Here is a 14551-nt window from a genome sequence, read left to right as displayed (position 1 = left end):
CCCAGGAGCTCCCGAGGAAGCGAGCACATGAAGAAGCAGCGGAGCAACAGAGAAAAACAAGAAGGCGAGAGTGAGATGACGTTGAAGATCTGTGTTTTGACCCGAATTGGTCATAGCACAACGCCTGGCTGAGTTACCTGATGAAGGCAACATCCTCGAGTTTAGGAAATTTTCTAAACAGAGTTTGCTGTCAGTGTCACCCATTAGAATAGAGAGACACAAGTACAGTCACTACAGATGAGAATGATGTCCCAGACTTCAAGGTACGGACTTCTTAAACCGAACGATCTTCCCCCGCAGAGCGCGGAACGAGCTGCTCGTCCTGAGTGGCTACGCGGGCGCGCTGCTGGCCGCCAGGAGACAGTACGCGAGCATCGTCCCCGCGCTCTACGAGTACACGAGGTGAGCAGCCCTGCCGGGGGAGGACAGGCTGCTTCCCTGAGCCGGTGTCCCCAACTCTGCCGCACGCGTCCGTGTATCCGCTCAGCCTGCGCGGTGTCACTCCACAGGACGGTGGGTCCTGCTGTCGCGGGCCCTGCCCTTGGCACAGCTGTCTGTAGAGAATGCAGCCGCACCCCAGTCCTCCCTGCTAGCTGACATTGTCCGCCCGCTCTCCTGCTCGCTTTCTTACTCCCAACATTCATTTTAGTGCAAACACACACTGTACCGTACCGACGCCGTGCATGGCCATCAGTCAGCAGAGCTTGGCTTCTCGAACCGTCCTCCATACATTATGCAGCTCATGTATCCATCCCTCACTCCTCAGACTGTCACCCAGCCCACAGCTGTGGACCAGCTATGACTCACCAGCACTTACAGGCGAACTACACAGTGAGCAGGCACACACACACACACACACACACACACACACACACATTCAGGTATACACATACATTTTTGAACAGTAGTTGTTAAATCTAAAATTGCAGTTGTTTGCTTTTCCGGTGTCTTTGTCTTTGATGTCAGCTGTTAATTTCTTTCTCACGTTGCAGTCAGCTATTGAAACGTCGGGAGGTGTCCGTGCCTTTGACCATCGAGCGCCTCTCTGAGGAGCTGGAGGCGTGGAGAGCCTGCACGCCGCCCATCCCCCCGTGAGTGAATCGGACATAAGAACGGGAACGCTTAGTATCATGGACAGGCTCGTTCAGAATGCGGGTTGTCGTTATTCACGCTAGCAAAAGAAGGACTCTGGTTTGTTTGGCAGATGTTCAGTAATCGTTTACAATGCTGCCTTTTTTAAAGTCCTTCATGTTTACTGTAAATTGAGTCTAAAATTGATTTGGCATCATCTATGAAGGGGGGCTTAAAAAGTCATCGGGACTGTTTCTAATCTAAGCCTGAATCATTCTGAGATTTTGCAAACATGGAAATGCCATGTGTGTTGACAATACAGATCCTCAGAGGACTCTCCCTACACACCAGCTTCCGAGTCACAGAGAAGGGTGCACGCAGCCCTACTCCGGAGACTGCAGGCCGAGCCGCTCAGAGGGATGGTTGGGCCGGACTACGTGACGGGGTCCCACCTTCCCAGCCATTCTGATGCTCACATCTCTTGTCTCACGGGGCTAAAAATCCAGGTACTGTCTAACAGCGGGCAGAAATTTACGCATTTCCATCCTCTTATTTGTGTCGTCATTTTTTTGAAATGTGATTCTAAAATAACTGTAATCTGACGAAACGTAGGTGCCAATCCGGAGGCCTGAGGCCCAGCCAGAAGACCCCCCCCCCAGGCTTCCAGGGTTATACAGATGGTCTCTCTCCCCTTAAAATAAACTCAGAGAGTCCTGCTGCTGGTGCTGTTGTCATAGTAGGAACCCACGTAACAGGCAAACGATGTGTCTACTCGGTGACAAATATCTTAAAATACATACAGATCCTGTCCTCGGGGACATTACATAAGGGAGACAGTCCACAATCATCATGACAAACTAGAGGCCCGATGCACGAAGATTCGTGCAAGAATGGGCCTTCCTTCCCCTGGCTGCAGGCACCGCCTTCGCTACGGCCGGAGCCGCCTTTCCGCCTTCCCACGCTGCCCAGAGGCCCGGAGAGGCTGGGGCGGAGCAGAACACCTACGTCCCGCCCCCGCCGCTCGACCCCTGTGTATGCAAATTAACCTGCCATCTTCATTGGGTTAATTTGCATACTCCTGATTGGCTGGTGGGTGTCGTGAAGGTACGGTCAATTTGCATCTTTCTCTTTTATTAATGTAGATCAGTGGTTCTCAACCTTTCTAATGCCGCAACCCTTTAATACAGTTCCTCATGTGGTGACCCCCAACCATAAAATTATTTTTGTTGCTACTTCATAACTGTAATTTTGCTTCTGTTATGAATCGTAATGTAAATATCTGTGTTTTCCGATGGTCTTAGGCAACCCTGCTAGCGGTTCTCAACCCACAGGTTCGTGACCCACAGGTTGAGAACCGCTGCTGTAGAGCCTAAGACCATCAGAAAACACAGATATTTACATAAAGATTCATAACAGTAGCAAAATTACAGTTATGAAGTAGCAACGAAAAATAATTTTATGGTTGGGGGTCACCACAACACGAGGAACTGTATTAAAGGGTCGCAACATTAGAAAGGTTGAGAACCACTGGTGTAGATTGTTATAGCCAGTTAAATGTGACTGCATAGTCTCCAGTTGTACCTTATAAACACAAAGAAAACAATTATAAACTCATAGATGGATATGATTGACATAGTACGCATGTTCTTATATTGACGTACTGAACTGTTCAGCAACTAACAATGATTAGGGTCAATCATGAGGGATGGCTCGGTTCCTAAGAATGGTCCCTACTGTCCAGTGGGGTAGCGATGGAGAATGATTGCCGGGCCTGCCAGTGCACACCAGGGGGCGGGAGGGCAGTTACCTCCCGAAAAGAGAGAGGCCTTCATCGCCCCAGAGCCAGGACCAGGGGTAGGTGCCCCTGGAAGTGAAGCCGAGTCCCCGTGAAATGCTCTGGGAGACCACAGCTCCACCTCGCAGGCACAGTCACAGGTGTGTGAGTCAGTTCTCACATCCTGATGGGGGTGGTGCTCACATCTCTAACGCTAACCTCCAGGCCAGCGGAGAAGGTGTTTGGGGAGGTGTCCTCTCCAAATAAATGGCCACTGCTAATGTAAGCCCTCGCCCCTGTGACCTCGACACTCAGGCTGAGTCTTCGGGGCACACAGTGTGTCCGACAACAGGCAGGACACAGTGCACATGTGCTCATTAGGACTGACGTTCAGGGATCAGAAGCACAGGGGCCAGCAGGTAACATACACTGAGGAGCGCACACGCAGTGCCAGCCTGTACCCCGGTGCCCTCTGCACGCGGGTGCCGTGTCCACCAGGTGATGCCTTCACGCTGCTTTCTCCTCCTCCGGCTCTTCCCCCTCCCGCTCCCGAGAGACCGGTTGAGCGGTGGGTGTGCTGCCTCACCTCTGCCCCACCCCGCGAAGTGCCTCACCCACGTGAAGGCGGCGGGAGGCTGCCCTCCCAGGAGATTGCTGCCTCCACAGAAAATCAAGGGGCCTGGTGACACCTGTGAGGTTTCAAGGAGCTGTGGACGGGAAGCTGTCTACTTCCTATGATGGATCTTCCAAGATCTATAATAATAACAGCACAATATGCTAATTAGACCGGACAGCCAAACAACCTTCTGGATGAACTTCCGGACAAAGCCGGGGCTGCGAGGTCCGAGCCCCTTGCACGAATTTCATGCATTGGGCCTCTAGTCTAGAAATAATTTGTTGACAAGCTGTATTATTTGAAATCATGCTCAGAAACCTGGTAACTTTAGAATCTAAATAAGCAAGGTTTTTGTGTTTTTAAAATCATGCTTTTCCTTCTCAGAGCTGGGAAATACAGACTGAAAAAGGTTTTTTTGTTCGTTGTTATTATTTTTTTAATATATATTTTATTGATTTTTTACAGAGAGGAAGGGAGAGGGATAGAGAGTTAGAAACATCCATGAGAGAGAAACATCAATCAGCTGCCTCCTGTACACCCCCTACTGGGGATGTGCCCGAAACCAAGGTATATGCCCTTGACCGGAATCGAACCTGGGACCCTTCAGTCCGCAGGCCGACACTCTATCCGCTGAGCCAAACCAGTTAGGGCATTGTTTGTTGTTATTATTTTGCATTTAGTTCTGTAGAACTGCCTTTGACATATGGACTAACTGATATAACTAAATTATAGGTCTGCTGGCAAGTCACATGTTTGGCATGATTTTAATTATACAGACACACACACACAGCAGGTTCAGAGGTTCTGGCTTGAATAACTTCCCAGCCGTATGATTAAACATAAAGTACGTTTAAGGCTATGACGAGACATATATGCTTTTATAAAATGGTAACTTTGCAGTATTTAACAGATTAACATTAGCTGTTATCTTTGTTAACACTGCTGTATTGAAAGATCTCAAATTATGAAACTAAATCCTATTTTGAAAGACATCAGGATATATTTAACATTAAGAATTTTTAAAATGTAGCAATTCAAAAAACGAATTTTCTCATACTTTTATGTTAACATTTATATTGAATTTATTGGGGTGACATTGGTTAATGCAATCATATAGGTTCCAGGTGTACAGTGTTTAATACATCACTGTATGTTGTATTGTGGGTTTGCCACCCAAAGTCAAGTCTGTATTTTCATATTTCCTGTCAGCACCGTGCAAACATCTGCCGTGGGTTTTCTATTGGAGGGATTGTCTCTGTTTAAACACGTTGTGGATTTATACTCCTCTTCTCCCCTCAACTCTCACCGTGTGCAGGGCCCCGTGTATTTCCTTGAAGATGGGAAATCCGCCATCTCCCTGAACGATGCTCTGATGTGGGCCAAGGTGAACCCCTTCTCACCTTTAGGGACTGGCATTCGACTCAACCCATTCTGATGGAAGGCTTTCCTCCGGCTTCACTGTGTCTAAAAAACCTTTCGTTGGTTAGTATTAACCTTTGTTGCGCATGAGCTGAAGTTGGGAGGGGGATGGGGGAAGTACGGAATAACAAGTTGATTTTATTCATTAACTTCAAAAAGTAAAATATTTACATATTTTTGAGAAAAAATAGGTGTCTCCTTTATAAAATAGGATAGCCATATTTGGGAGGAAGGAAATATTTGAGTTATAAAGGACTGAATCTAAAAGAGCACATAAAACGTTCACAAAGTGCAGAAGGAACCCAGGTATTTATTGTTGAGACATGAATGGGTGCAACCCTTGGAACAGTGCTTGAATGCAGTACAATCCTACTGAACATTCGAAGGACGGGGTTTCTCAGGCATTGATGTGGAAGGTGTGTGGGCTGAGCTGTTCACAGACACCTACCTTGTCCTCTATTTAATGAATAATAAACCACTAGTTTTAGCTCATGCTAGCTAATAAAAGAGTAATATGCAAATTGACCATCACTCCAACACACAAGATGGCTGCCCCCATGTGCTCAAAGATGGCTGCCCCCATGTGGACACAAGATGGCCACCACAAGATGGCCAGCAGGGGAAGGCAGTTGGGAGGGACCAGGCCTGCAAGGGAGGGCAGTTGGGGGCGATCAAGCCTGCAGGGGAGGGCAGTTAGGGGTGACCAGGCTGGCAGAGGAGGGATGTTGGGGGCAATCAGGCTGGCAGGGGATGGCAGTTAGGGGCAATCAGACTGGCAGGGGAATGGTTAGGGGGTGATCAGGCTGGCAGGCAGAAGCGGTTAAGGGCAATCAGGAAGTCAGGCAGGCGAGCAGTTGGGAGCCAGCAGTCCTGGATTGTGAGAGGGATGTCTGACTGCCTGTTTAGGCCCGATCCCAGTTGAAAGGGATCCCAGATTGGAGAGGTTGCAGGCTGGGCTGAGGGACACCCCCTCCCCCATGCATGAATTTCATGCACTGGGCCTCTAGTCTTTAATAAAAGTTTTCAGTTATAAGTTTAATATATATCAATAAATAGATACACAGTCAAAATACTTTATTAATCCTCATCCAAGGATATTTTTAAATTGATTTTTAAAGAGAGAGGAAGGGAGAGAGAAAGAAAAACATCAATGTAAGAGAAACATACATCCATTGCCAGCCTTACACCCCCTGACTAGGGATCAAACCCACAACCTAGGTATGTCCCCTGACCCGGAATCGAACCTGCAATATTTTGGTGTTAAGAACAGACGATGCTCTAACCAGCTGAACCACACGGAGGGAACATTACCAAGGATTGTATCTGAAATTCAAATGTCCAATTATAAAGGAATCGGTTATCTAAGCATGAAAAAAATTGGGGGGCTAAAAACCAAAATGTGGTGGCATCTGTATGAGAATTTGCATTTTATGATAATTGACTTTTAAAAGAGACTGGGTCTGTACAGATATTAATTTTCAGTAATGCATGTAATATTGACATAATCTCTAATCGATATATATTAACTATAACTGAATTTATTTGATGAAATTTAGTTTGAAGTAAATTTCCTGTAAGTAGGATATTAAAATTTTGGATATGTTATGTAAATTCAGGTTTTTAAAATATTAATTAAAAGAGTAAAGCTATAAGAAAGAAAAGCCTGAGGCATGGCCATAAGTAGCTCAGTTGTTCTAGAATTCTGACTTTGAAATTTATGAAGTGAATGCATATCAGGAAGAACAGTACTTTTATACTCAAGCCGTTGTGCGGAATTTGTAATATAGATGTTTTTGTCTAATAATCGTGGTTATTATCTTTAAATTTGTTGCATTTAAAATACTTTAACATTTTTCTTAAACAGCTTCTTAGAAAACAATATATAATATAATACCCATCACACTGACCACTTCTAATTCATCATTAAATTTCATTTTATTAAAAAATTTAATATTATAAACAAGAATGTTTCCAACACAGAGATGCAGTAGATAATATAAAGTATATCTGAGTATTTTTTAACCCTTGGTGATAAATATAACTCAGAATTGTTTATTAATTGGCATAAGTGTACTAAAATTTCCTTACTTCAAAATGAGTCTAAGTCCCACTATATTTCTCTTTATTTTGTTTTAAATAAAGAAGCCTATCTTTTTGCTTTAATTCCTTCAAAAGATATCATTGAGTTTAAATTACACATATATAAGTAATCACATTTTGTATTTTAATGAATGCAAAAAATATTTTATGTATAAAATATGAAAAAAAATCATGTAGCACGTGAAGACAATGGAGAGTAAGCCAGGTTCTGTCTGAAATCTAAATTGGGCTGATTCAAGTGCAATTCCGTTATGCTTTGACATCTACCATGTTCTGTACCTTAATATTAATTTTAACTATTCATTCTTTGCAGAATTATAAATGTCATTTGACTATGTCGATCTGTATATATTGTACCTTAATATGAAAAAAAGTAATTTTTAAAATTTGTAAAAGCATTTCCATTGTTAGATTTTATATGCATGAAAATCCAATAAATAATATGAGCTTATTTTACTATTTGAAGATGTCCATAACGTAGACAAATAAATTTGCAAGTTTAAACCTGCCTTTATGAAGGAAGTCCCATAAGACAGTGGATTTTAAAAGCATTGGGAAACATTCTTCTCTCTAACGTTACCAGGTGTTTCACGAAATTGCAATATCAAGATGCTGTACATGGTGTGAAAACCTGACTTTTATGTCAGCCAATTAATGAAGCATACATGTGTCTCCACAAGACCATCCGGACGTGCTCAGGAGCGTGGTTGCATCAGCAATGACTGTGTTTGTTGTCCCTGTGATTAGGAAAATGACGTTTTTTGGTCTTCACAGGTCTTCTGAATAGAGTAAACGCGTCACACGTCATTTGTAAAATCGGCATTTCCTGTTTAGCGCACTCGTAACATGGAAGCTATGTTTATAGTGCACTCCGACTAAGTGCTTATTGTACCATGTCTTTGAAACATTTGTACTTAAATAAATTGAAAAAACACTTCCATGCTGAATTGAAACAGCATGGACTGTGCATGTAGTTGTATGTGTCCCAGGTCCCCTGATTTTAATAAATACCCCGTGAAAGCCAGATGGGACCTGGCTCACTGGCAGGATGAGCATCCGTCTTGTCCCCAGCGCTCCGGTATCTCCCAGAGTCACTGCAGGTGCGAAGGGCTGAGCTGTCCATCAGAGATCCCTCCCCGGGGGCACCTGCAAAAGTCACTCCAGGGACACTCGGGGGAAGACCCTCCGCTCGCAGGAAGCCATGCCTCCGGGAGGCCGCCAAAGAGGAGGAGAGAGGAGCGGGTCTTCCATCTCCCATGGCCGCGAGGAGCATTCTGCCACCTGATTGACAGGACCCTGTTCCCGAGGCTGCCTGGCTCCCGGGAAAGTCCCTGCTTCCTTCCCCAAGAGCCTCTGAGCTAACGGCCTTCCTAAGATTTGCCCCAGCGGTGGCGTCCGGGGCACACGCATCCTGGAAGTTCTCACAGCTCCCCACTCTGGCCGTCCCCGCTGCCCTCACTCACTCCCCCGGGGTGACGCCCCCGGACCATTCCCCGACGCCCAGCCCTCCGTGGGGCCGCGGGGCCCCGGCACCTGCCCCAGGCCACAAGGGACTGGCTTTCTCAGGAGGCGGAACACAGTGTCCAGAGGACAGAGCAGCGTGTTAGACTGTTTATCCCGATCCGGTCCTCTCCCTGGCTCTTCAGCTGACTTCTTCCTAAAACCCTCCCCTGGGGAGCGGCCAGGAGGGTTAGCGGTGACCCCCACCGGCTTCGACCTGCGAGGTGTCCTGTGAGAATGCAAGGCCGAGGCGGGGAGCCGATAGCTGCTTAGGACGTGCATTTGGACTAAATCCTTTACCGCAGGTAGAACCAGATCCCCAACACCTTCCTGAGAAGCCACCTCTTTCATCGGGGCTCGCTTTACCTTCTTTTACTAAATATGCTCTCCCCCAGTGTGTAAAACCAACCAAGGAAGGCTCAGAGGCAGAAATGCTAATAAAACTGCGTGCGCCTTCCACGCTGCAGGAAAAGTGATCGCGTGTAACCGGAAACTGACCCACACGCGGTGGCACTCACCGTCGTCCTCTGGGAGGCCAGAGGGGACCAGGAATGAGCTGGCAGCCAACAGGAGTGGTTCCCGTTGGAGAAAATGCCCAAATATGAACGTACAGTGACCAGAAGATGAAAGGGAACCCGCCTGTCGGGAGATAAGCCTGCTCTGTTTCCCTTCAGGAAAGCAGGGGATGGCAGCCACCAGGGGGTGTATTTGATGGAAGAAATGGGTCGCTCGACCCCAGAGCCAGCTTCTAAGCCAAGCGCTTTCCCTCTCCACAGCTCGGCCTCCGCAGGAAGGACGCCAGCTTGTGAGAAATGCTAACGGCTGTTGTGGGCCTGGGCAGGATGGCCCATGGGCCAGTGTACAATAATCATCGTTCAGAATACATGTTTTCATTCATAGATGTGATGTGTGAATAAACACTGCCAGGCTGCCGGGTAACTCTCATCATGTCTAATGAGGAAACCATTACAAAGTTATAACATCACATTCACCGTTCCTGCCACCTCTCCTAGGAAGACCTGCTGCTCGTCGTGGTGAGGCATGCTAGCTGCCCTTGACAGCGACCTGTGCTCACTCTGCACCAATTACTGACTTTGTCTTTTCCACAGGCTGTGGCCCAGGTGGTCGTAACAAATGGTTGTTGAATGGAATTGAGAAGAAAAAACAGCCCAGGTACAAGTATGGCGAAGACACCACTTTAATGTACTTCTCATTGAACTATAAGCCAGAGGAGGCCATCTGTCCCTTTCACGTGGCAAAGGCGGCGGCAGCCCTTCTCAAAAGCAGGAGGCGTTTCCACGGTGACGTGTCCAGGTCCCCACAGGCCCCCTCTCGGGGTGACAGAAGCTGTTCCGGGCTGCTTCCCGGGGATTGTTCCCCTACTTGCCAGCGTTGCCTATATTTGCTGGAATATTTAAAAAAAAAATGAAGTTAAAATCGATGTGTGGTTATTAACCATGTACGCAACCACCACCGTTTCTGATATGTAAACGTATGCACAGCAAAGGGCCCCAGGCGGAGACGGGCTCATCGTGAGAGTAGCCGTAAATAAACCCTCGGCATGTCACCCACCCCCCGGCGTCGCCAGTGGTGCCTAAAAATACCCACGGCTCATGTGGATCCGAATATGACTCAGCTGTTTTTAAATGTTGCTGCAGAAACAGCTGAGGCCTCTGCGCACGACGCCAGCGCCTTGCTCTGGCACGCACAGGGCACACCCCGCTTCTGGAACTCTGAGCACCCAGCCGGCCACCCGGGCCCTGCAGGTCACTCACTTCTCCAGGGAGGGTCCTGTCGCAACTAAGAAATCTACATTCTTTGGCCCCTTGTGTGTTTATGCTAGATATACACTGAGTGGCCAGATTATTATGAGCTCCGAACGCATAATAACCTGGCCACTCAGTGTCTATCCTATAGAATAGAAGCCTAATATGCAAATTGTCCCCTCGACCAGGAGTTCGACCAGCAGGCAGGCAGGCCAACCGCCCATGTCCCCTCTCCCTGGCCAGGCTGGCCGGACCCCACCCATGCACGAGTTCATGCACCAGGCCTCTAATATACAATGAACAAAGCAAAACAAACAAATCTCTTGTAACAGATAAAAAGCTAAAAAGGAAACCACAGCAAAAGCGCGTACGTAGAACAGAAACCGCCCGTTGCCTTGACGTCACTGCTTTGGGCTTGTGGCGACAGGCCTGCGCAGAGATGTGGTCCAGAGTGAGCTCTCCCACGTTCGGTTTGACTTCAAACCTGCCTGTAAGATAGACACACGTCGTTTCTTAGGAAGTCACTGTGGCCGTTGGCAAAACAAAGCCCCACGATTTAGAAATGCAGCCAATTGTGTAGCTATCCCTTCTCTCATAATCCTAAGAGTGCTGTGACTACAGAGCTCAACACCCCTCTCCCTGTATTGCTTACCTCCTTCAAGCACAAAAGTTGCTTTAAAAAGTTACTTTAAGCCCGGCCAGTGTGGCTCAGGGGTTGAGCATGGACCCATGAACCAGGAGGTCTCAGTTCGATGGATTCCCGGTCAGAGCACATGCCAGGGTTGTGGGCTCCATCCCCAGTGAGGGGTGTGCAGGAGGCAGCCGATCAATGATTCTCATCATGGATGTTTCTATCTTTCTCTCTCCCTCTCCCTTCCTCTCTGAAATCAATAAAAATACATTTTTTAAAAATCAAGGAAATCATAATGCAGGAGGACAATGGCTCCTCTCAGCGGGAAGGGTAGAGAATGCTGTCATAGAGGACGCACAGGGGAATGCGAAGGCATTGGTGAGATTCTGTTTGCAAGGGGGCACACAAATGTATATGCATTATACACATGCATGTATGATAAACTTTAGTGTTTGAAAACATACCAAAAATCTGAACGCAAAATTTACAGCTCTGTCTCTGCTCAAATTCACAAGTAGAACGAAGAAGAGACACAAAAAATGACAGAAGATGGGAGAACGGAGAGGATAGAGGAAGGACAAAATATCTGCCCACAATGAATTAGGGAGGGAGGCCAGGTTGTGGCTCTCCGCTTCTTCCGGAGACTAGAGTAAGATGGCTCTTCGGAACACGGGGTTCAACAAAGGGGGAGAGAAATCCTGATGACCTGCGCCCGCCTCGCTCCCGAAGGGCGTGGGTGCCTAGGTAATGAGGTCTCCCAGCGTCTGCAGTCAGGGAGGTCAGGTTCCAGGCACGAGTGGTGTCCTGAATAATTAGAAAAGCCACCACCACCACCACAAGACGCTGTGGGTTGACCCCGTCGGCCTGGCCGTCCACACACCAACAGCTACTGCAGAACGGACAGCACTGACCACACGCCAGAGAGCAGCTAGGGGTCCCGCACTTACACCCTGACGGGCTCTTAGACACTCCTACCCTCCTTGGTCTCTTGAGTTGATATGGAAACTCTGAATCCCCACAATATTTCACACGAGCAGATTCACTTAAAGATTTTCTAAAAAGAAACGTGTCTATACACCGGTAACCTATGCTTTCATCAAAACGAATGAATGATAACATAAACCACCCCGCCAAAAACAATTCATCCCGCGGCTTGCATAACAGGTGCATTTTCCCGTTAAACCGGTGACCAGAGGCAGCAGACACGAGAGTCCTTCCTTCATCCCTGCCCAAGAGGAGCGGAGCGGCGTTAGGCGCGGAGGAATTCCGCTGAGGATTTCCAAGGAAAACTTACTCGGGTGCAACTTTCTGCTCAGTTTCCTTTGCAGCATTTGCAAAAGGAAGAGGAAATCGATTTTCAGTTCGTTGCTGAGCATGCTGGGATTGCTCATGAGCTCTGTCAAGCGAATGTTGTCTTTAATGAACTTGGAGGCCGTGGACCTGGGCAGCAGAGGCAGTTGCATCTGGTAGCTGTAGTCTGTGAAGTTCACAAGGTCGTCCTGGACGCTTTGGATTCTGGAAATAAAAAAAAAAACAACAAACAAAATACTGTTCACGAGCCACATTTTGGGAATGAGATGTGTATTACCCCAAGTTTCAGATGAAGTAGCATTTCCCAGAACCCCCAGCTCACGCACTCTTGGTGTGTCAGCAAGGTGTACACCTCCTGGATCAGGATCTCCGGCACCCCGGCTTTGCAGTGGATCGTCCCGTAGATTAGTTCTCTGGGTAATCGGATTTTCTTTTTGGCCAGGAACTTTAATAGTGGAAAGAAAACATTTGCATCGCGAGAAGTCCTATACAAATGTTCAACTGCTATGGATTCACCTCAATCCCCCTTTTATCTCTCCACTAATTGTCTGTTTCACGTGTTCATTATTAAATGATGTTATTCGGCAAGAAAGCCATGACATCCCACTCGTCTGTGAGGTGAGCGCGTTAATGACCTTCTTTTCTATCTCAGGGAGCAAGCTGCCAACTTGGCAGTATCACCTCCTAGCCCAGTGGTCGGCACACTCATCAGTCCACAGAGCCAAATACCAACAGCACAACGACTGAAATTTCTTTGGAGAGCCAAATTTTTTAAACTTAAACTTCTTCTAGACTCGCCCAGGCCATGGTATTTTGTGGAAGAGCCACACTCAAGGGGCCAGAGCCGCATGTGGCTCGAGAGCCGCAGTTTGCCGACCACGGTCCTAGCCCATCACGTCTAGAAACCCAGACCTTTAAAAGCACCCACGGAACAGTAAAAGCTGTCAATGGTTGCGAATTTACCTTTTCCAACTGTGCCCAGTTATCCAGCTTGACTCTTAGAGAAGTGCCATTTTCAAAGGATGACAAGTTGAGGTCCCAGGGGTAATATATAGCGAATATTTCTGCGATCAGGAAGCCATTGGAAAAATCCCTGATCCACGGCAGAAAGGAAATGAGATAACACGTAGTTACTTGTACCGTCTGTGCTCTAGGTAACACCAATCTAACCGTCTGGCCTGACAGCCAGGAACTGGTCTGGGGAACCTGAAGAGCCTCGGCTGTTTAATACGCTCGTAGTCACCAAAGCACTCTACCTCTATTAGCGTAGGTCTAACATTGAATGACTGATTGGATGATTGAATGAATGAAAGGCTCCATCATTGTTCTCAGGCCCCCTCCCTAAGGGCGCAGGTGTGTGGGGGGGGGGCGTGGGGGGCGGCCTGGAGGAGGCAGGCGCGGGTGCACCTGGCCGGCTTCTGCCCCACCTGCTGATGTTCCTGGGGAAGAAGGTGAGGTCCAGGCTCTGGAGCCAGCGCAGGACCGACCGGGACAGGCGGGACCTCCTGGGCGGGTGCGGGTAGACCAGATACTTCTTAGGCCGCCCCGGGCCCCCCTCTGAGGACTGTGTGGAGAGTTGAGGTAACTTGTCTTGGGATGCCCATGGCACTTGCAAAGTCTCTTTCTTCCGGTGGATGGCTGCCATGTAGCTTTCTGGGTTTCCATAGCAGCGCCCGCGGGGGCGGGGCCTCGGGGGGCGGGGCCTCGAGGGGCGGGGCCTCGGGCGGGGCGGGGCCGGCCTCCTGGGAGCTGGACCTCCTGGCGGGCTTCCTGGGCCTCCTAACTTGGGGATCTGAAGCTCTGGATTGGGGCACATGATCCCAGAGCGAATTGGAGGTGAACATGGTCTGGGGCGCTTCAGCCTGGGGGTGGGAGTGGGGGGGCTTCAGGCTGTGTTCCTGTCTTCACTAATTTAGAGCCCCCTTGAGGTTTAGCTTTTATTTTTTAAAATATATATATAAAATAAAGAAATTTAAAAAAAAAATTTAAAAAAATTAAAAAAATAAAGAAATTAAAAAAAATTAAAAAAACTATATAGGTTTTTTTTATTTTTTTTAATTTCTTTATTGATTAAGGTATTACATATGTGTCCTTATCCCCCCACTCCCCCCCACCCCCCACTTATGCCCTCACCCCCCTGTGGTCTGTGTCCATTGGTTAGGCTTATATTTTTATTGATTTCCGAGAAAGGAAGGGAGAGGGAAAGAGGGACAGAAACATCAATGATGAGAGGGAATCCTTGATGGGCTGCCTCCTGCACGCCACACCGGGGGTGGAGCCCGCAACCACTAAGCCAGGCCGCAGGGCACAGTGGACATTTTACCGCAGATCCTGTGGGTTGTAAGCCCAGCGGGAGGCCTGCT

The 14551-nt window shown here is 47.8% G+C and overlaps 2 protein-coding genes across 2 annotated transcripts in view; one reads left to right on the top strand and one right to left on the bottom strand.

The window, feature by feature from the left end:
- Window positions 1–7917, top strand: part of WDR17 (WD repeat domain 17) — a 69240-nt gene extending 61323 nt beyond the window's left edge. The window contains exons 26-30 of the mRNA XM_054720175.1: window positions 301–402; window positions 993–1091; window positions 1394–1577; window positions 4777–4943; window positions 7564–7917. Coding sequence (XP_054576150.1) covers window positions 301–402; window positions 993–1091; window positions 1394–1577; window positions 4777–4896 — 505 coding nt within the window. The 3' untranslated portion in view covers window positions 4897–4943; window positions 7564–7917. The remainder of the gene's footprint in view (window positions 1–300; window positions 403–992; window positions 1092–1393; window positions 1578–4776; window positions 4944–7563) is intronic.
- Window positions 7918–9649: 1732 nt separating this feature from the next.
- SPATA4 (spermatogenesis associated 4) lies at window positions 9650–13852 on the bottom strand. Its single transcript, XM_028161074.2, has 6 exons — window positions 13616–13852; window positions 13152–13281; window positions 12515–12633; window positions 12172–12392; window positions 10618–10734; window positions 9650–9885 (listed from the first exon to the last, which is right to left on the bottom strand). Exons 1-6 carry the CDS (start codon window positions 13831–13833, stop codon window positions 9860–9862), a joined length of 831 nt encoding a protein of 276 aa, XP_028016875.2. The 5' UTR covers window positions 13834–13852; the 3' UTR covers window positions 9650–9859.
- Between the last annotated feature and the right edge of the window lie 699 nt (window positions 13853–14551).

This window comes from Eptesicus fuscus, chromosome 8 (assembly GCF_027574615.1).
Source record: "Eptesicus fuscus isolate TK198812 chromosome 8, DD_ASM_mEF_20220401, whole genome shotgun sequence".
NCBI classification, from domain to species: Eukaryota; Metazoa; Chordata; class Mammalia; order Chiroptera; family Vespertilionidae; genus Eptesicus; species Eptesicus fuscus.
The sequence above is the reverse complement of the archived record's forward strand: the minus strand, read 5'-3'. Positions and strand labels throughout refer to the sequence as shown.